The 22,280-nt window shown below is 44.3% G+C and overlaps 1 protein-coding gene across 2 annotated transcripts in view; it reads left to right on the top strand.

Annotated features, from left to right (window-relative positions):
* Positions 1-7,456: 7,456 nt before the first annotated feature.
* The window catches only part of LOC108349100 (uncharacterized), a 62,407-nt gene continuing 47,583 nt past the window's right edge, over positions 7,457-22,280 (top strand). For both annotated transcript variants that reach the window (XR_015653086.1, XM_087608990.1), the window contains exons 1-2: positions 7,457-8,671; positions 12,445-12,635. Coding sequence is in view for 1 of the 2 variants with exons in the window: in XM_087608990.1 (XP_087465116.1) it covers positions 12,534-12,635 (102 nt within the window). In the remaining variant the exon portion in view is untranslated. The remainder of the gene's footprint in view (positions 8,672-12,444; positions 12,636-22,280) is intronic.

The raw sequence follows: 22,280 nt of genomic DNA, 5'->3' as shown, positions 1-22,280 counted from the left end.
GTTCATCTTTTTCTGTACTTTCAAGACTAACTTCCTGCCAGAATAAAAGCTAGAAGAATAGGACTTTTTTTTTTTTGAAAAGGCTTCATATGTTTATCTAATTGGGGCTTCTTATGATTATTCTGGAATACTGTGTGTGTGTAGATGTATATATATGTGTTTGCTTGTGGCTGTGGAGACAAGAGGTTAATAACCCCTTGGGTATACTTCAGTGGCCAGCTACCTTGTTTATTGAGACATGGAATTCATCAATGAGGCCAGACTGGCTGGGCAATGAGCCCTAGAGAGCTTACTGTCTTTACCTCCCTGGTGCTGTGACCACTAGTGTGTCCCACTGTATCTGACTTCTGACTTCTTATATAGGTGCTGAAGATTGAATTTGGGTCTTCAAGTTTTCATGGCATGCATTTTCCAGACTGACCTATTCTCCTAATCCATTGGGTTTTTTTTTTAATGTTTGTTTGTTTTTTGTTTTTGTTTTTTTTATATCTGATCAGGTAACAAAATACGATGTTGCTCATTTTAAAAAATCACTTTACTTTGCCAGGTGTGGTGGTATCCACCTGTGGTTCTGAACTTGGGAGGCAAAAATAGAGAGAGTTACTACAAGTTTGAGGCCAGCAAGGGTAACAGAGTATGAAACCCTGACTCCCAAATAGCTTTATTAAGTTGTAATTTATATAACAGATTATACACACCGGAAGTATAGGGGGTCTATGAATTTCAGCAAGTGTATAGTGCAACTGCCTCTATAATAGGGGCTTAAACACTGTCATCTCACCTCTGTTCTCTTACGCTTTCTTCGCAGTTGCCTTAGCCCTGGCTGCAAACACCTACTGACCTGCTTTCTACCTGCACAGATTAATTTCCTCTGATCTAGAAGTCTACAATATGGACTTACCTCATGTCTTTCTCCCTCCGAATAATGTCTTTGAGATCATTCTTGTTCTAGTTTGCCTTTATGTTGCTGCGATAAAATGCTCAACCCAAAGTAACATAGGAAAAGAGAGCATTTATTTCAGCTATACTTCGAGCTCATAGTCCAACGTTGAGGAGAGTCAGGAGGGAATTGAAGCAAAACCATGGAGGAGTGTTGCTTGCTGTTTCACTCACTGGCTCCTACCAAACTAACCAGAAGATAGAGCATACAGCCTGATCCTCCTGCCTAGGAATGGTGCTGCCCACAGTGGGCTTGATCCTTCCACATCAATCATTAGTCAAGACAGTGTCTCACGGACAATTCCTCAGTTCAGATTTCTTCTTCTCAGGTAACTCTAGATTGTGTTAACTAATATGATCTTTTTATCCAATTTTTTTTAATTTTTAATTTTTATTTAAACAACTAGCTTTTTCCCCCTCAAGTAGCAAACAATTGTTCAGAAAGAAAAGCAGTTGAAGGAGATCCCTTCGGCCCAAGGATTCTATCATGTTGCCCAGAAAAGGGAGGCCTGGGAATTATATCAGGTTAGTACAGATGTAATTTAAGGAAAGAGGAGCATGTGTATTCATTTCTGAGTCCTGGGAGCCTGGGAAGACAGGGAGGTGAAGCTGCTCTGAGTGATAGCATGCATTACAGAGGATGACAGCACTATTTGCTCAGTTCTGTTATGAGCTCAGCAAAATGTGACAGTTCTGAGAAATAAAAATATATATCGCTCTATTTATATGTGTGTTTGTCTCAGGAGACTTGGCAGGGAGTGGTGGGAAGGGTTTCCTGAAGACAGAGAGGGCAGAGCAAACTGGGCAGACTGAAGCTTGTCCTAGGCCTGTTGATGCCTAGTGATAAACACCCATGACAGGAACTAATATTGATTGAACACTTACGTTCGGTGTCAGGTTCCTGGCTGGGCTTCTTACAGGCACAGTTTAATTTTACATGAATTCACGTGCTGTGTAGCGATGGGCTCCTTTGCATAACCTTGCATCCCTTTGCAATCTTCCTGCAGGCCATGCTTTGAGCTCCCTGCAGCCTGCATGGGTCTCTGATGGAACACAGGACAATGAAAGCATTCTGCATCTTAGCCGGGACAGAAAAAAATGTTTGCAACTTTACCTGTTACAAATGGATACAGGGAAGCAAATACTCCCAGCTCTCTCCCATGCGAATCAAGCTATCTTCTGCTAGGCTCTCCAGGAGGCTTTGTTTGATTCTCAACCTTGAATGACCCCTTTCCCTTTCTAGTCTCTCTCCCCAGTTTTTTAATCCAGTTTCTCTCGGGGATATGTCCTGTCCTTATGACTTGCCTTCCTGAGTCTTCTCCTTAGAGTTTGCTTTTGGTTAAGACCCTGTTAGCGAGTCCTTTTTACAGCCAAGGAGAGCCCCCATCCCCACTTGCATATGTGTGTGTGCGCGCACACACACACACACACACACACACACACACACACACACACACACTTCCCTATCTAACTCATCCATCATCTGAGCTTTCCCTCTCCTAGACTTTCCATGACTTTCCCCCCACAGCCAAGGTCAAGTATTTGTCTTATTTTCTTAGAGTCATCCATGTGATACATATCACAGAACATGTGATACATTGTATCGTAATATAGTGCTAAGTTTGAAATGATCCACACGACTTAGCAATGATCCTCCCCAAACCAGATCGCTGGCTCCAGGGTGTGAAGGACCATGCCTACTTCAGCATCCTGCTATGGCTTCACAAACGCAGTAATTGCTCAGTCAATATTTACCAGTTGAACAAGCGATTTGAGGTTCCTTCTGTTCGCTCCCAGGTGCTCACTACTGGGTAGTTTTGAGCCCCTGTGAGAACTGTGCCAGGAATGCATAAAATAAAGGCCCCATGAGCCACATGAGCCTGTCATCCACTGCCATTCTTCAGGGTGTATAGAGAAGAACCATATTCAGGTCAAGATGACAGAATTGCTCCAGGGGACCAAAGTTTAGTGCCAACTGTAGAATTGAATCCAGAGGCAGGAGAAAATTAGGAGAAATGCGAGCATTTGAATAACATTCCGAATTCACTCACAATCCGAGTAAGTCCTCCATCACACTCCTTACGTACCGAAGAGCACTTAGCCTCGTGTCCCCACTGGGAGTTGTTAAGTATCTATGCTGCTTTCCCGCCATGGAAATTTCCTGCCTATATAACATTTTCCAACTGTGTCAGAAGACTGTGTGGAGAAGGGCACCGCAAATGTCTTCGAGATTATTGAAATGCAGGCTGACAGTGAGGCTTCCCAGGCACACAATCTCCACAGCTGGATAGTTTGGCTCTGATCAACAGGGATGAATCTTCCCACCTGACAGTTGCATATAAGTCAAGAAGTGTGTGTTCATAGTCACTGGCTTTCTGCTGCTGTTCAGTGCTGTCTCGGGCAATCCTTCATCTGCCGGGATGCAGGGCATGAAGGGACTTGGCACACAGAAGCGTTGGTGCTTAGCAGCAGAGTAAATATTGGCATGTTGTATGGGCGAGGTGGCTCTAAGTAAGTCATGACATCCTCAAGGGAAGTCTGTGTCTGGCTCCAGCACTTTTTATTTTACTTTTGTTTATCGATGGGCTGATAAGAAATCGATGGCTTCACATCTCTGGAGACAAAACAAATAACCTTTGTAAATATGAAACTTGGAAGGATTTGAAGGTTAGTGGCCTGGCTACTTTTATGTCACTTGACACGAGCTAACTTCATTTGAGAAGAAGGACTCTTAACTGAGAAAATGCCTCTGTAATGCTTGCCTACCGTCCATAGGTGGGTAGTCACGGGGTGTATAAGAAAGCAGGCTGATTTGAGGCAGTGGTGCCATATGCCTTTAATCCCAGTGCTTGGGAGGCAGAAGCAGGCTGATCTCTGGGTTCAAGGCTAGCCAGGTCAACAGAGGGGGCTCCAGGACAGCCAGGGCTACACAGAGACAGAAAGAAAAAAAAAGGAAGAAAGAAAGAAAGAAAGGAAGGAAGGAAGGAAGAAAGGAAGGAAGGAACAAAGATAGAAAGAGAGCAGGCTGAGGACATGGGGAGCCAGCACTCCACGCAGCGTTTCTCCATGGCCTCTCCTATCAGTACACTAGGCTTTTGCCTTGAGTTCTTGCCTAACTTGCTATCATTACAAACTACAAGCTGTAAGATGAGATAAACCTTTTCCTCCAGAGTTACTTTTGGTCATTATCATGATAATAGAAACTTAAACTAAGGCACTTAATAAATTGCATATATAAAAATCTAGATGCTGAAAGGGATATGTGTTTCCCCACAAATCCTTATTATTGGGTCAAGTGACTGAACCTTTCTGACTTTGTCCTCCATATTCCTGTCCACCAATATTTGCTTGGAGATGTCAATCAAACCAGTGCCACTGCATGAGTAGCTCTTAGAGCCTAGATAAGAGTGTTATAGTAGTCATCCAATTATGATGGGAATGTTTCTGGCCATTCATCCCTTTTATGAAAGGCATCCTCACTAACTCATGCTCTCCTATGAGTCTTTTCTTTTCCTACATAAACCTGAGTGCTCACATTGATTTAACAAAACACGATTGGGTTCTCTAGGTAGTGTATACACTTTGAAGCCAGAGTCAACAGTTCATATCAACCCACCTGCCCACATATGCCCACATGTGCTCACATGTGGCCACATGTTCCTCGGATCACCTCCCAGTGGATCTCAGGTATGAAGGCTTTGTCAAAATGGCCACAAGGGAGAAAGGTTGAAGGCTCCTGCTGAACACCATGGAACCAAACTTAAGTCCCTACTAAAAGAGTCCATTCATTCCAAGAACCCTGTCTCCTATCGCCTGCTATCAATGTTTCCCCCAAGTATCCCCTAGCCACTAGATGTAGCCTTCTCCTCTCTGGATTCCTTGACACCATTTATGATTTTAGTCCCCTCAACCTGTCTTCATTAGCTCATATCATTGAAGTTTTAGTTTCTGTTCACCAAAGTTGGGTGGTGGTGGCTCACACTTTTAATTCTCTGTACTCAGGAGGCAAAGGCAGGCAGATCTCTGAGTTAAGGAGTGTCTGGTCTACAGCGTGAGTTCCTGGACAGTCAAGGCAATATAGAAACTTGTCTTAACTACAACAGCTAAAGGAAGGCAAGGGAATCACACATTTATTCTCACTAGAGACTAGACTAAAACTTAAGAGCAGAGTTAGTGCCTTATATACCTTTTGTAAAATCATGTCTTTCCTTGCTACATAGCTCTGGGTGGTCTGGTACTTGTTATATAACCTAGGCTTGTCCCAAACTCAAAGCAATTGACCTTCTTCTAAGTATTGGAGTAACGCAAGCTAGAGAGTCCCACTATCTCTAGCTTGCATTTTCTTGCTTAAAGTTCTTCCACATCGTTTTGGCTTCTACCTTGCTCAGCAGCCATTTTCTCCTGGCTTCAATGCTTAGCTCAGCTATGGTGGTTCTCAATCTCTCAAGCCCACAGTATGTAGTCTTATGCCTTAGTTGTCTATTCAGGTTGTCTCTCAGAGCTGTGCTAATAGGTCATTCATGAGGGTGAGTGGGGGTGGGATACCATCCTTCTTTAAAGATCAAGGTCAGTGCAGCTACGTTTGTAGGTTCCTTCAGGTTACCCCTCCCCCCAACCAGACTTAGCACTGATTTCACTTGCTTGGGTTACTTTACTGGGTTCTCCAGCATAGAAAGAATTCTCTCTCTCTCTCTCTCTCTCTCTCTCTCTCTCTCTCCCTCCCTCCCTCCCTCCCTCTCCCTCCCTCCTGCCCCTACCCCTACCCCTCCCCTTCTTCTTCCTCTTCTTCTTCCTCTTCTTCTTCCTCCTCTTCTTCCTCTTCCTCTTCCTCTTCCTCTTCCTCTCCTTCTCCTTCTCCTTCTCCTTCTCCTTCTCCTTCTCCTTCTCCTTCTCCTTCTCCTTCTCCTTCTCCTTCTCCTTCTCCTTCTCCTTCTCCTTCTCCTTCTCCTTCTCCTTCTCCTTCTCCTTCTCCTTCTCCTTCTCCTTCTCCTTCTCCTTCTTCTTCTTCTTCTTCTTCTTCTTCTTCTTCTTCTTCTTCTTCTTCTTCTTCTGTCTTGCAAGTGTTGTGATTACAGATGTGGGTCACCATACCCAGGAAGACTTGTGAGTCTTTATTGGTCTTCTGTTTCTAGACGGAAGCATAGCCATGACTGAGTCCCAGAGGTCATCTTCCTTCTACCTCCCCGTGTAGCAGTAGTGTGATATGGTAGTGCATCCAGGTCTTAGAAGTGCTATATAATTTGATTTCTCCAGTGTTGGCAGGAGCTCTGGTTCTGAACTGAGAAAGGGATGTTTACATTTTGCAAGTACAATCTCGAGAATGCTTTGTCTCAGGGTTGCCCTAGGTAAGCCCCAGCTCGCTGGCACACCAAGTACCTCCTTTGTCTCTGGAATAAGCTGCCTCTGCCTTCGAAATCACTCTTGGAGGACGCATGAGAAACTAGGCTGAGCATAACAACAAGGCCCACTTTGAGAAAGCATTTGATTCTTGCCCCAGGTACTGCTGCCTGGATCAGATACCCTCAGCTTCTCTGGACAAACATGGAGATGGGTAAGGCTGCGAACCAGCCATGTACTAAGTCAATAAACTGAAAACAGGTCAGAGGACACAGTAGTGATGTTCTTAATCAACACCTAAGAAAGAGCTCTCACTGACCTGCACTTACAGTCATAATAACCACGGTTACTATTTGTTTAATTAGACACATTCTGTTTCCTTGAACCCCATCCGAGGCAAATTCAGCAAACAGGTGGCCTTTTCTCAGTTAATAACTGAGCGTTCTCAGGCAACAGCACAAAGTCTGAGGAACTTGTCTGATGTCCCAGGGACAGTAAATCAGGACGCAAAACCATCCTGCACAGAACACTCTTTGTTTTTCTCCCCTGTCCTTCAACCCTGCTCTCTTTTTCCTGCAAGGAAGCATGGGGAGACCCAGCCCACAACCCCTGCGGGGAGATGTGGGCATTTTGTGCCGCCCCTTTCTTTTTACAACAGGCAGGAACTCAACTGGGAAGCTTCCTGGTAGGCGACCATGTCGTCTGCCTGCTGAGCTTTACTTCAAACACCCACCTGAGTTCAAGACCTTTCCACAACTCAGTCTGCTGCCTTCTCTTCCTAGCACCCTTCCCCCTCACGCCACCCGTGGGCACACAGTTCTTTTCCTTTCTGTTCCCTTCGGTCCTCTGGTTTGGAGGACAGGTTTTCATTTTGCTAGAAAAATCTTGCTTCAAGTACTATTTATGAACAGGCCCGTGCATGAAATCAGCATCGGATAAATATACCTTGAGTTGTTATCTAAATTCTAGACAAAAGATGAAGAAGCTTTAGATCTAGAAGGTGGAAAAGTTGGGGGCGGGTGCAGTGTGGAGCCCGGGCAATGATCTTGACTGCTCCCTTTGCTCTTCTGTCCTCTTTCCCTGCCCCCGGTCGCCTCAGCGCAGGCGCGGCTTCCGTAGCATATTTAGTATTACCGCTGTCCTCTGAGCTCAGAAACATCCAAACAGATTGAAAAGCCCCAATCGATGCCAAAGCAGAAGTGTGCACACAGGGGCTTGTTTCCTTGGAAGTGCTTCAGCTGTAATTAAACTCCAAAGACAAATATGCTAACAACTCCCTTGCCCTTCCAGTGAGAAACTGCAGAGCTGAACTGCAAGGACCAGAAAGGCATCTCTGGAGTGCCGGGGGCGGCGGCGGGGGCGCACACGCGTGTGCCCGCTTTTGCTCGGTCACTGTCCGCAGATGGCTTCTGGGCCTACACGTTCAAACGCTGGGCTGGGCTGGGGGTGGCTGGGGGTGGCGGCGGTGCCTGCTGCTGCCGGGCTGCGGCTGAGATCATTCTGTTGATCTCGTTTTACACAGCGCAGCCCGGCACAGGCTGAGTACAGAATGTTCTCTTCTGTGAACCAAGCTTGAACTCTTCCAGCCCACTTTGTTTGAGGAACCACACAGACACAGAGGGAAAAGACAGGGCAGATAACCCCCCAAATCGTTGAAATCACGGTGTTCTTTGGGATTTGGGCTTAGGCCATTTGCTTTTCACTGCCTAATGTGAAAAAAAAAATTTTTTTTTCAAACCTTGCTTTCCCGGAAGAGTGAAACGCCTGTAGTGTCCTTCCTCTTAGACAGGACTTGGCACCAACTTTGGAAATTATAAAGTCTGTCACTGTCTCTCTTTTAATTTATTTTTCTCCTCTTAGGCATTCAAAGAACAACAGTGAAAGTTGGTTTCCTATAAAGGAAAGATGAGGTCCCTGGCGCTTGGGACTTCTCCCTGGGTTGTTGACGCTGTCATGATATTATAAATTGCGTTCTTGGATTTGTTGCTACGGCTGGGAGATGTATGTAATGGGGAAGGCTTTGGGCCAGTGGCTTCTATACAAATGAGCAATGAGAAGAGCCCCGAGTGTGGAAGGTGGCTCCTGTTCCTCTTCCGAACCATAGTCACCTCGTTTCAGGGTCAAGTGTGCCATTTGAAGTCACAAATGGCTTGCGGGCTATAGGATGATCTCAGAGTGAAACTTCTGTTCATTATGGTGGTTTCCCAACTCACTAAGAATAATAATAATAGTAATGATGATGACGATGATGATGATGATGATGATGATGACGACGACGACGACGATGATGATGATGACGACGACGATGATGCATTTGAAGAGAGGAGATTCTACTGTGTCACCCAATCTGCTTAAACGTCCAGACTCATGCAGTCTTCCCCTCTCACTCCAGCAGGTAACTGGGATGATAGGTGCACAGTGACATTCTAGGTTCCTGATGCTAATCTTTTTTTTTTTTTTTTAAGATTTATTTCTTTATTATATATAAGTACACTGTAGCTGTCTTCAGATACACCAGAAGAGGGCATCGGATCTCTTTACAGATGGTTGTGAGCCACCATGTGGTTGCTGGGAATTGAACTCATGACCTCTGGAAGAGCAGTCGGGTGCTCTTAACCGCTGAGCCATCTCTCCAGCCCCTCCTGATGCTAATCTTAATAAGAACGATAGCAATTCTTAGCATTGTTATTGTTTACTGAGACAGGGTCTTACTATGTAGCTCAGGCTAGTCTTCTGGTCTGAGATTCTCCTGTCTTAGTCTCTTGCATGTGAGGAGTACAGGCGTGCACCGCTACACCTGGCCACAGTGGTGACGAATTTTGATAGGAGTGGGTTCCTTCCTTTGCACATGCATTTACAAAAAATGGGCAAATCCCTCAGCTTTGTGTGAGATGTGAGTTTGAATTTTCCTTTTCTTTTGAGAGTTTGTTTTATACTGGGCAGGTCATATTCTAGGTTCATTAGTGAAAGGGCCATAGGTTTGTCATATATACTGGCTGTCTATGACTATCCTGCTGTTGTACCAAAATTCTTCTCTTGAATTCACAGTTCTGTCACCTCCTGGTTTGGGGCTTCTATAGCGTGGCTTTTGTTCATGGTTGGCAAGGACACTGTTAATTTTAAGTTTTCTATCTATCTATCTATCTATCTATCTATCTATCTATCTATCCATCTACCTATCTATTTTGTGTGTCTCCTTGGCTGTCCTAGAATGGGATGTTTTGACCAGGCTGGTCTTTAGCTCACAGACATCAACTTCTTGTGCTTCCTGAGTGCTAGGAATAAATGTGTGTGCTATCGTGACTGGCCTATTTATTTACTTACTTATTTTTTTCCTTTTTTCTTTTTTTCGGAGCTGGGGACCGAACCCAGGGCCTTGTGCTTGCTAGGCAAGCGCTCTACCACTGAGCTAAATCCCCAGCCCCTATTTATTTACTTATTAACATAAGATTTCATCATCTGTCATCCTAGCTTGCCTCTGATTTGACACTCCCCTGCTTGCTTCAGGCTTGAAGAGCTGAGACAACAGGAGTTGCTATCACACGTCACCATCAGGGAGATCTCTAGTCGAATACCTTCGCTTCTAAGAAGGTTTCAGTTCCAAGAGATTCTCTGATAGTATTGTTTTTGAAAAGTCATGTGTCACAATGCTATCAGAGTATTGGATAAACAGTTTATTTATTTTACAATCTTCTATTGAACACGGGCTACGTCTAAATGAGTGACAAGGGTTTAAGAATTGTGAGATGAACAAGACCCGTTTACTTCTTCAAAGATCTTGGTATCCAGGGGGAGAAGGAGAAACACACGTGATATGGAATACATACACAAACATCTATACAGCTGAGGATGTTGGCATACCCTCAGAAGAAGTAATAAACTGCGCTCGTAGAAGATGTCAGGAACTAGGTGAAAATTTCCATTTGAGGAAGTTGAGGCGAGAGCTGAGGAAGGGGGGAAGAAATTATGAGAATGGGTGATATTGGTGATGAAAAGAGTCATACAGAGCAGTGAATCATCCAGGAAGTAGTAAGCAGTTCTCGCCCTAAGTGGTGGACGGTAGGTAGTGTGTGCAGGAAGAAATAAAAAGAAAAAAATAGATTTCATGTAGATCAGGATTATCTACTTCTCTATCTTGTGCCCTTGTAACTTTTCCTGCTAAGTTTATACAAAACTCCGGACTCCCTAAGAGCATTGCAAGCAGTCAGGATAGATCGGTTGCGTCTGGTGCTGACTCATTGTCAGTCCTGGCTTGAGTCTACTTTCTCATGTGTTGTTGTTTTTCTCCCTCTGCCAAGTTCCCATGAGCCCTAGGCTGGTGTTGAACTCCATATGCAGCTGAGAATGATCATGAACTCTTTTGAACTCCTGACGTTCTGATGAGATTGCAGGCCCGCACTACCTCCTCTGGTTTATCAGTCCTTCCCCTGGAGCCCAGGGCTTCATGCACAACTAGTCAAGCACAGGGAGAGTTTTTATTTGTTCTTATATAGGCACATAGTCATACTCTGTATGTAGCCCAGGCTGGCCTCCAGCTTGAGATCTTGCTTCAGACTCTAGAAACCTGAGATTACCAGAATTTGCCATCAACCCAGGCCAACACGATTTTTGACAAGACTATCTTTCCTTCAGAGATGGTTTTAGTTCCAAGAGATTCTCTATGATATTATTTTTGAAAAAGTCACTGTTAACACACTATCAGAATATTGAGACCAATACAAGGAACACAGGATGACGACTTTGACCTTTCTTTTATGAAGACCACATGATGTCCTGAGATCCACACAGGTTGAATTGGAGAAGTCTAAGGGGCCTTCACAGAGAGAACTTCACTCATGATCTCAAGAGACTTTCCTGGAGCTAGGAGTTACAGCAACTCATAATTTCAGCAGCATAGAGAAACCAAGAATATGCAGACGTATAAGAGGGAAAAGAAACGTTTGACTTTAAGAGGTACTGGTATTTAATGAATACCCAAGGAAGAAAAGCTAGGAAATAGTCTATTTCTCCCTTTAAAGTTCTTTTTATATTTTATATCAAGTGTATGGGTGTTTTGCCTGCACATATGTATGTGTGCCTCATGGAAACCAATCCCTGGCCCTCTGAAAGAGCTAAGTCATTTTCCTCTTCTCCCTCTTCATTCACATAGCCCAAGCTGTCCTTGAACTCTCATTGTAGCCAAAGATGATCTTGACCTACTGACTACCAATCCTCTTGCCTCTTCCTGAGATTACAGGCTTTTATTACCATACTTGGCAATAATCCAATTCCATCAGTGTGGGCTTTCATATTGGTTCTCCATCTTGACAGATTTTTTTTTTTTAAATACAGATCAATGTCTCACTTGGATGGGACATGGTGGTGTCTGTCTCCTATATAAGCATGAAGGCTATACTTGTCAACCTCTTGTGTTAGTTGACCATGAGTCACAGTGGAAGACATTTTATACACATATCCAGGACACATATATACCAGTACTTGTGTAATGAAAACAAAAGGCTTTCGGAAACAGGATCCACCTGATTCTTCTGCACCGGCAATATTTTCTATTATATTTGATTTCAGTAAAAAAAGAAAATGCTAATTGGGTCCCACTAAGTTGCTACCACACCACTGATGTTCTTCAAAGCTGCAGCTAGGAAAAGACTGGGTTCAGGGGTTGTGTTTTCTGGCAGTCCACTCTCCCGAAGAGACCACTCTGTTCCGAAGAAACCAGAATCCTGTAGTGTGAGCCTAACTTGAAGTGCAGCGTGGGGAGTTTAGCCCATTTCCTAGGTTTCTCTTGCATAAATGCACTTTTAGCTTTTGAGGAGAGGCTGTGTGACCCCATCAGCAGGGTTGTTAGTGATGTGCCAAGATTCAAATTACAGTAATAATGCAGCTTGCACGACTCTATATGATAAGGTTTAAGAAATTCTAGATTTTGGAACAGATGGGATTTTCCAATTGGAGCTACTCAACCTAGAAAGCCTATGCAAATAACCTCCCCCCAACCCTCCTATGCCTGATCTGAAAAACTCATAAATCTGCAGCACATCTGGTCCTTAGCCTTCCAGGTAAGGCTCATGTAGTGGGTATTTATTGAGCCTGGAACCTCATATACATTATTAACACAATCTTTATAATCAAGTTCTAGGGGAGAGTTTAATTGTTACCTTCTTTTTACAGATGAGAAATACCAAAGCCAGGAGCAACAACTCACCCATGATCGCTTAACCACTCAGCCAGTCAACTGGTTTACAGAGTGAAGACACTCAATGGACATTGCCGGGGAAGATGTTTTCAACAGTCGCACTGGTGAGGTGTATTGGCCTTGGTCCACTTGGGACCCCAGCCCATCTCTATCACTGTGTCTCTCAGTAAGTCTTGCTCTTGTCCCTTGGAACTCTTCCCAACTCTTATCACTGGATTTTTTTTCTTTCGCTGTACATGTCTCTTGAATGCAAACAAACATCTGACATGGTTTTAAGAAGTGGGATGGAGAGTTAGAGAGCTGGCTTAGTGGTTTATAGCACTGACTGTTCTCCCAGAGGTCCTGAGTTCAAATCCCAGCAACCACATGGTGGCTCACAACCATCTGTAATGAGATCTGATGCCCTATTTTGGTGTGTCTGAAGACAGCTACAGTGTACTCACATACATAAATAAATTGAGAGAGAGAGAGAGAGAGAGAGAGAGAGAGAGAGAGAGAGAGAGGTGGGATGGAAAATGAAACAGGAAAACAAAGAATATTGGGAGTGCACCAGTGAATGGGCCCCTCTGGGCTGGATGGGAGAGGCTGTCTGAATCTGGGCCTTAGTCACTTGGCAGCTTTTACCTGGCAACAGCTTTCTGATCAATTCCCTTCAGCATCGTCAGCCCAGCCACAGTCAGGGTCTCCTGAAGGTCTATCTGCAGCAGTATTGTCATTCTCTACTGTGCACTCGCAGTCTTCCGGTTCTTCCTTCCTTCTGACTTCTGGGCCTTCGGGATTCAGGTCTAGGTCGTCAGATCACAGATGTCCCACCTCTCTCTTATCTCTCCCACTATTCCTCTGCATGGAGCTCTGACTGACCATTTTTTTCTTTGTGTCTAGATAAGGTAGCACCTTTCTGATCTTAACGTAGTGCCTGTGTCCTGTCTCTACCCAGAATGCATCCCTTCTCCATCTCCATCCCTGCCCAATCTTAAAGTCAAAGGTCAGGCCTGACTTTCCTTTTGGTTTCTCGTCTTTTCGTAGATACGTTGTCCATCGAGAAATAGCACCAAATGATATGGGATATCTAAATGCTTCCCGCTTTAGGCTCTCAAATACCTCCACCTAGCCTTCCATTCATTCATTTGAAATGATTTCTCAAATTGTCTGTTAAATATCAGACGCAGAAAGCTCAATGAGAACGAAACTAAGAATTGTTCTTATAACTCCAGAATCTACAGACGGCTGTGGTGGTTGGAATTATGGACTTCTCCTACAGCCTTGGGTATTTGAATGCTTGCTGTTCTTGTGGTGGCATTGGTTGAGGAAGCATAGGAGGTGTGGCCTTGCTGGTGGAGGTACATCATTGGGCTTGGAGAGTTAAAACTCATGCCATTTCTAATCATTCTACTTCATGTTTGCAATTCAAGACGTGAGCCCACAGTCACCTGCTCCTGCCACCAACCATGTCTGCTGCTTGTTACCACTTCTTGCTGCCACAATGGGCTCTTAGTCCTCTGGAACTGTGAGCCCAAATAAACCATTCATTCTAAAAGTTGTCATGATATGGTTATTTTATCACAGTAAAGAAAAAGTGACAGATAGACAAGTTAGCATTGGAGACTGGGCTGCTCATGACAGGCACAGTCACTCTGTTTTTTTTTAGGAGGAATGTGGAAGACTGCACTAGGAAAGGGAGTAAATGCTGTAAGCAGAGTTTTATGGGTCATTGCAGGAAGAGCTTGGACTACAGTTCCAAGACAATGTGGTCTGTGGAGACCCAGCTCAAGAGGTTTTAGAGGGGAACGGTATTAGCAGCTGAGGTAGAGACCATTCCTCTAATAGTCTGGCAAAGAATCTGGTTGCCTTCTGTCCTTGCCCTAAGAACGTTTTGCCTGAGGCGGAATTGAAAAATAATGAGGTAATGTATTTATTTAGCAGAGGCAACTTTAAGACAATAAAAACAGGGCAAAAGGGGCACAAAACAAAACAAAATATACATTGTAAAGAGAAAAAGAACACACCAAGGGACTCCACGGCTTGTGCTGAAAGAGATAAGATGATTGGTCTGCATTGGAATAAAGGGAAGGGTGCCCTTGGGCCACATCCTATCTACCTAGCTTCCAATGGGTGAAAGAGAGCCTAAGGATTTCTGTTGCTATAAAGCAATGACAAGCAAAAGCTGACAAATCATGTGGTTCATCTCAAGCTGCCAGCCAAACTTGGCAGTGTGGTCTACATCATGCTTGTCTTAGTTGCTTAGTTGCTTTTTAAAACTTGTTATCCATGATGAAGACGACTTATAGAAAAAGGAGTTGGGGCCGGAAAGATGGCTCAGAGGTTAAGAGCACTGACTGATCTTCCAGAGGCCCTGAGTTCAATTCCCAGCAACCACATGGTGGCTCACAACCATCTGTAATGAGATCTAATGTAATGAGATCTGGTGCACTCTTCTGACCCTCAGGCATGCCTGCAGGCAGAACACTGTATATACAGTAAATAAATAAATCTTTAGAAAAGAAAGAAGAGTTTGTTTGGGGCTTAGAGTTTCAAAGGGTGAATTCATAATTATCGTACCAGGGGACATGGCAGCTATCGGGTATAGTACTGGGACTGGGACAGTAAGTATTCGAGAGCTCACATTTTGAGCTAACAACTGGGAGAGAGAGAGAGGAAGAGAGAAAGAGAGGGAGAGAGAGAGAGAGAGAGAGAGAGAGAGAGAGAGAGAGAGAGAGAGAGAGAGAACACAGAGGGCTAACTGGGAATGGTGTGGATGTTTGAAACCCCATAGCTTGCCCCCGGTGATCCACCTCGTCCAACAAAACCACACCTCCTAATTTTTCCCAAACAATTCCACCAACTGGGGACCAAGTATTAATGGGGGTCATTATCATTCAGACCACTGAAGTGCTGGCTTTAAAGTCATGAGGGATGCATAAGTAAAGGGGTCCTGGAACTTTCTTCTGAGGTCACAGAGAGCTGCTGAAGCCAAGCAACATGTGGCAGGGGAGTCTATGTGTGAAGCTTCTGAAAGAGCAAGAGGCCCTGGGAGGCCATTACATGAAGCTCAGAGAATGAAACCTAGGATGCATTGGAGATCCCCAGGATTCTGGTGATGCCAGATAATCCCTTTGAAATTAAAGGAGACTTGAGGCATGGATTTGGTGTTTGCTTCCCTGGTTTTTGGTCTTGCTTTGGTCCAGTATTTCTTCACTACGCCCCCATCCCTCCCGTTTGGAATGGTAAAGTGTATTCTGTGCCATGATGTGTTGCATGTATATAATTTGCATTTCGATTTTACGAGGGTTACAATTATGAGGCCTCTGGGTCTCAGAAGGGATTTGGAACTTTTTGAAGAGTATCAAGATGATAAAAGACGATGGGATACTTTTGAAGTCAGACTAAATGCATTTTGCATTATGATATGGTCATGAGAGTATGGGGGCCGGGGAGCACTATGTGGTGGTTTGAATACTAAATGCTCTCCATAGTCTTACGGATTTGAATGCTTGATGCCTAGTTGGTGGTACTGATTGGGGAGGTGTAGGAGTTGTGGTCCTTTTGGAGGAGGCATTCTACTGTAGGGCAGGATTTGAGAGTTAAAAAAACTTATGTTATGGGGCTGGAGACATGGTTCAGTGGTTAAGGGCATTTGGGGCTCTTTTAGTGGATCCATATTTGACTCCCAGCACTTATATAGTGGCTCTCAACTGTAGTTCTAGTCCTAGGGTGGGGTTTCAATGCTTTCTTCTGGCCTCCTTGGGCACTGAAAGCATGTGGTGCACAGGCATGCATGCAGGCAAAACACTCACATATAAGAAAAGAAAAGAATACCTCCCCTCCCGTCCCAGATAGCCTCACATCACTTCTAGTTCCCTTGTTCTGCTTCATGCTTGTTGCTGAAGATGTGACAGCCTGCCCCCTTGTTCCCCCATTTCCTGGTTGTTGCCATATCTCCTTGCCATGTTGGATTCTTATGCCTCTGAAACCATAAACCCTCCTGTAAGGTGCCTAGGCCAGCCACAGTGTTTTAGCATAATAATAGAAAAGCAACTAGGGTCTGGAGATATGGCTCAGAGGTTAAGAGCACTGTCTGCTCTTCCAGATGTTCTGGATGTAATTCCCAGTGACTACATGGTGGCTCATAACTATCCATAATGAGATCTGGTGTCCTCTTCTGGCCTGCAGGCATACATGTAAGCAATAATAAATCTTTTTTTTTTAAAAGTAACTAATATGAGACCCATACAGTTAGTGACTAGAGAGCTATTTTTGACACCTAGTTTCCATTGACCATCTAAGAAAGTACCAGTAACCAACTCCAAGGCCTTGGACAGCAAATCAAGTACAATATTGCTGAGAAATATCCCAAGCACTCCAATTTTCTTTTGGGAACCTTTTTCTCTAAGTCTTTATCCTTGTGTCTGACCAGGGTTGGCTTCTATTCATGAGAGAAATGGCCTAGATGCTGGCCAGTAAGAAAGCTGTTGTTCCTTGGCCAAAGCTTTTAGTCAAAACCTTAGGGTATATTTGCTGTCAGACCAATGAGAAACACCCCTGAGTTCCTGCTGCAACTACCTGTAGCTGCTAAGCTCGTAGCTGTAATGGAGCTTCAGGGGGCTCTCCCATCATTACCTGCGGAAGGCTTGTCTGAGGAAGGAAATCTGAGACAGCAATAGATTCTGCGGAACACCTTTGAGGATTCACACCCAGCCAATACTGTACCTTGTAGACCATCAATTGTAGCCCGTCTTTGGTTTAGGTCGATTTTGCTGAGCTTCTTTAGCGCATAGCTCAGAGCTCAAACTCTCAGTGGCCTCCTTCATGATCTATACTGTGCTCATGCTTAACTGCAAATGAATAATAGCTCAAAGCACGTTCTTCTGGCCTCTGTCCTGAAACAAGCCCCCTAATCTAATTGGCCTAGATGGATTCCTAGCCTAACCCTCATTGCATTGAAAGTCAAGATTAATCTGAGCTGATGCCTTCCTATGGTTCTGGGTATGGATGAGTGGGTGATTTCTGTGTATTCCTGCTTGGAAACCTGTCCAGAGGACTTCGCCTGTTAATGACACCCTGAAGTGTTCTTAGCAGAACTCGGTGCTTCCCAGCTGGCTCTGCCAGCTCATTGGTACACAAAGTTTGCCTAACGTCCCTCCTGAAAGGAGATGTGACCCTTATGCTGAGGCATGACTTACAGTAATATGCTTATGAGCTTATAGTGGACTTGTAAACAGTCGAGCTGGGTAGTGGCTAGGTGACAACAGGGAATGAAAAGTGTCACCTTCATTTTAATAATGCCTCTGTGTGAGTGGTGGCCCCAAGTGTGTGCTCTGTCCTCTGATAAATTCTTATTAATGCATCAGTCCATCAATCAATGACATCTATTTAATAAGCATCAACTGGAGACCCAAACCTTTTATTAATGTGGCATAGCTCTAAGCCAGTAGTAGCTTAATAAATACTTCCAGTGACTAATAAGGCGTTGCAGCTTTCAAGTCACTTTGAGATAAAAACCAAACCATTAGAGAACAAATTCTTGGCTTCCAATATGAGACTCATCTTTACCTCTGATTTAAGAAATGACCAAATATCTCTCAGCTAGGGAATGTTTTCCCTCCCTCTGGCACCTAGTGTTGGATTATTGGAGTATTGTCAGCCCTAAAAGTCACAGGTTGGGGAACATTTTAAAATGCTTTTTATCAAAACAAGATATACCTTGAACAAAATCATTGGCTCATTTTAAATATCCCCAGGCTGTTCATGGCTTCCTGTGTTTACATTTAGTTCCTAGCTCAGGCTACAGATACAGTCAGTCTTTGGGCTAACCCTAGACCTTCTCCAGCAGACGGTCTCCTTCTTGTTCAACTCTTTCTCCTGGGGAATCTTTGGAGAGTTCCATGCCTGCACTGACTCTCTTTAAGATAATTTTGTAGTAAAACCTTAGTAAAGCGACTTTAGCAACCTGCTTCAGGTGGTTCTCAACCCATGAGTCATGACCTCTTGGGGGAATTCAAATGACCCTTTCACAGGGGTCACCTAAGACCATCCTGCTTACCAGATATTTACATTATGATTCATAGCGATAGCAAAATTACAGTTATGAAGTCCCGACACAAATAGTTTTATAGTTCATGGCCACCACAACATGAGGAACTGTATTAGAGGGCTGCAGCATTAGGAAGGCTGAGACACACTGTGTTAAGCAGAGCTATAAGCAGTTCTTCTTAGAGCTCCTCACCAGGATGAGAGATGACTAGGTAATAGGCCCTTTTCTGGGGGTTGTAACTCCAACCTGTTTGGAATAAGAACACCTATTCATCTACGTCTTATCAGTAAAGTTCAGCTCCTTTCTGACGCAGGACAACACATTCATATATATATATATATATATATATATATATATATATATATATCTCAGGAATCGTTAGAGCTCAAAGATCTGGCTATTATTTTATTTTAGTTGGGAGCTGGAAAATGCTGAACATGCCTCCCTTCTCCCAGTAGCCTCAGCAGCTGCTGGTTTTAGCCCAAGCTCGAAGGCCAGGCACTCTGCCTTGATGCATTAGAACCACCTGGGACTTTAAACACTCTTGGCACCTGGGTCACACCCCTAGTGATTCTAAATTGTGTGGTATGGGCTACATCCTGATATCAGGTGTTAAAAATGTCCCTGAAATTTATAGTATGCTGTCATCGTATAGTCTCATCATGTTTACAAGAAAGTAAATCAATTTTAAAAATCCAGACTTTGAAGAACAGATCACCACTACATAAATTTGACTTTCTTTTCTTTTCCTTTTTTTTTTTCCTGGGGCTGGGGATTGAACCCAGGACCTTGCGCTTCCTAGGTAAGCGCTCTACCACTGAGTCAAATCCCCAACCCCCTAGATTTGATTTTCTAAGTGTCCATGTGCCACCAAATACATTTTCTTCTTCTTCTTTTTCCCCTCTTTGCTGTGATATGGCTGGAACTCAGGACCTTATGTGCAAGAGACAAATTCTCTGCCACTGAACTATATATACCCTGAACCCCCAGAATATGACTTCCTAGTGAAGCAAGTTGGGGGAATCTTTTGCCTATTTTGTTTGGAATTGGAGAAAGTCAAAGTCTACATCTTGCTTAGACCATGGGATTGTCCTGACTGGGGTCTAAGGAAGAGTTTTCAAACAAGGATTTGCAATCACATTTGTCTGTGAGGGACAGTAGGGGCATGAAGGAGGAAATAGGCAGGCAATGTGCCTGGCAGGTGAGGGGAGGATCTCCAAAGGGCAGGAGTCTATCTCAGTGAGTCAACTGATCCAGGTCCAATTAAATAGTTCCCAGTGTTGCTAAAATTTATCTTTTTTTGGGGGGAGGGGATTGGGGTTGGAAGGGTAGATATACTAGGATTTATATGCTGAATCTCTCAATTTAAAGAATATGGAGTTGGGGGCTGGAGAGATGGCTCAGCAGTTAAGAGCACTGACTGCCCTTCCAGAGGTCCTGAGTTCAATTCCCAGCAACAGCATGGTGGCTCACAACCATGTAATGGGGATCCGATGCCTTCTTCTGGTATGTCTGAAGACAGCGACAGTGTACTCACATACATTAAATAAGTAAATAAATCTTTAAAATAAAAAGAAGAGTATGGAGTTGGCTTTGGGAGTCATACAACTGTAACTTTGGTACTTGGGAGGTAGAGTCAGAAGGATTAGGAGTTCAAGGCTAGCCTGGCCTACAGTAGAACCCCTAACCCCCTGCAGCCAAATACCATAGAAATGGAAGCATAAGTGAGTCCTAGACCCATGAGCTATGTTTGGTGAGTTCCAAAGCTTACGGAAGGGCGTTTCTTCAGTAAATCTCCCTGTTTCTCCATCTTTTCTCCCTGTTTGATGCATGGCTTGTCCCTTTTTGGCTGCTTTTTTTCTTAAAAACTAGAAACTATGTTAGCCGATTCTGATGGAGTTAAGTGCTGGAAGGAGGATGGTCTAGGAAAACATGCTAAGCTAGGAGGAGTTTTGTGTGCTGTGTTTTGTGTTTTTGAGTCTGGAAAACCTTTATTTATCTGATGTCCCTGGGTTGTGTCTCGGAGTACGTCTGGAGGGAGGCAGCATGTGAGACACTCTGATTTTGACAACATTCTTGTACACGGCATCCCTGATAAGGTACAGCAAGGGTGCCAAGACACATCGGAGGCAGAAGGGTCCCTGAAAGGAGTCTGGTGCTAATAGCCAGGCTCCTCCTCACAGGCTTTTAGAAGTTGCCGGGGTTCGCAGAGCCAGTGAGATATTTGCTATATGGACTCCCCATTCTTGTGATTTTAGACTCTCCCAGAGAGGAGGAACAAATGTCAGAGGAAATAGAGAGAAGCCATTGTTTGGTCACCAGTCTTCCTAACGAAGTCCAGAAGTGATAAGGGGAACTGTTAAAACATGCAGGATGCTTAATTGATTTATGCTGCAAGCTGCTGCACCAGACATCTGTTTTCCCATACTTTCTTGGAGGAATTCTCAGTTCCTCCCTCCTCATCGTTGCACAAGACATCTTATAATGGCCCCTCAGATGCAGGGGACAGACTCCTTCGAACAGAACACCAAAGCAAGTCAAAGGGCTGCAAGAGCGACTCCTTCAGATGTGTGAGACCATAGCATCTTGGTATCTGGCAGTGAATAGAAACAGGAAAGGGAATGGTGGTGAAGTCAGTGCAGCCTGTGTAGCCCACCTAAGTGGGTACATCTGGGTCCCATTAAGCTCATCCCCAGAGTGAAGCAAAATTGGAATGAGCAATGCCCACTCTGCTCTGGTTCCCCTTAGCTTCCCTGCTACACGTTTGGAGTTAGTCTACAGGCTAGACCAGGAGAGGAATGCTGTCCTTAGTCTATCCTCGATGTTCAGTTAGAATTAGAAGGCTGAGCTCAGGTCTCTGTGATGGTGCTCAAATCACCATAAGCATACCGTAAAGACACTCTCACCCAGTATCTAAACCTTACTGTTTTTTTTTCTCTTATTTTCTTTTTTCTCTACAGTTTGGACTCAACTCTTTCAATAGTGACTGAGATGAGGCTTCCTGAGCTAGATCCAGTGGAAATTATATGATATATACTTAAGCTTGGTCAGGTAGAAGTGGGTGACTCTGGCCCATGTTTAGAGAAAGATTTTTTTCCTTTTTTTCCCATTACCTCGGGACACTTTCACCGAGGAGGGTTGGGGGCACTGTCTGATACTAGCCCCACACTCTACGCCTCTGAAGCGAGGGTTGCTTCTCATCGTACCCACAATATTCTCCCAGTATGCATTAGGCACAGCTGCTCCCCCAGATGTCTGTGCACGTACACATCTGTGCACACATCTGTGCACAGGGGACCTACCTGACTTCTCCAGGTTGCTGAACAGAGCTGGTGATTAGCCACATCATAGTTGGTTCTGAGTCTTTTGTTGGCCATGGGAACTTCTGCTGGTCCCCAGTGCTGTACAGAACACGGCTGCCATCATCAGCATAAGACAAATGAGGAACACATTACCTGCAGCCGCCAAGATATTTTAGATGCAAGGGACCGATGATGCAATGCAAGCTTCGTAAGTAACAAAAATATACAGGCTCTGGATAGGGGTGTGGCTCAGTGGCAAGCTATATACTTAGACTGTGACTGGCCTTGGGTTTAACTTCCAGCACTGAGATGGGGAGGCAGGGTAAGAGATATAAAATGAAGGAAATAGGAAGTCCTTGGACATGTGACTTCGTCAGAGGTTCAAATGATGTCATCAGGGTCTTTTAAAGTTACTTCTTGGACTCCCTGTCATCTACCTTGCCTTCCTTCTCACATCCACATGAGGGTAATACAGGGC

The sequence above is a fragment of the Rattus norvegicus genome, chromosome 1 (genome assembly GCF_021556685.1).
Source record: "Rattus norvegicus strain SHRSP/BbbUtx chromosome 1, alternate assembly SHRSP_T2T, whole genome shotgun sequence".
In the NCBI taxonomy this organism is placed as follows: domain Eukaryota; kingdom Metazoa; phylum Chordata; class Mammalia; order Rodentia; family Muridae; genus Rattus; species Rattus norvegicus.
Note: the sequence above shows the minus strand (reverse complement) of the source record. Positions and strands in the feature narration are given on the sequence as shown.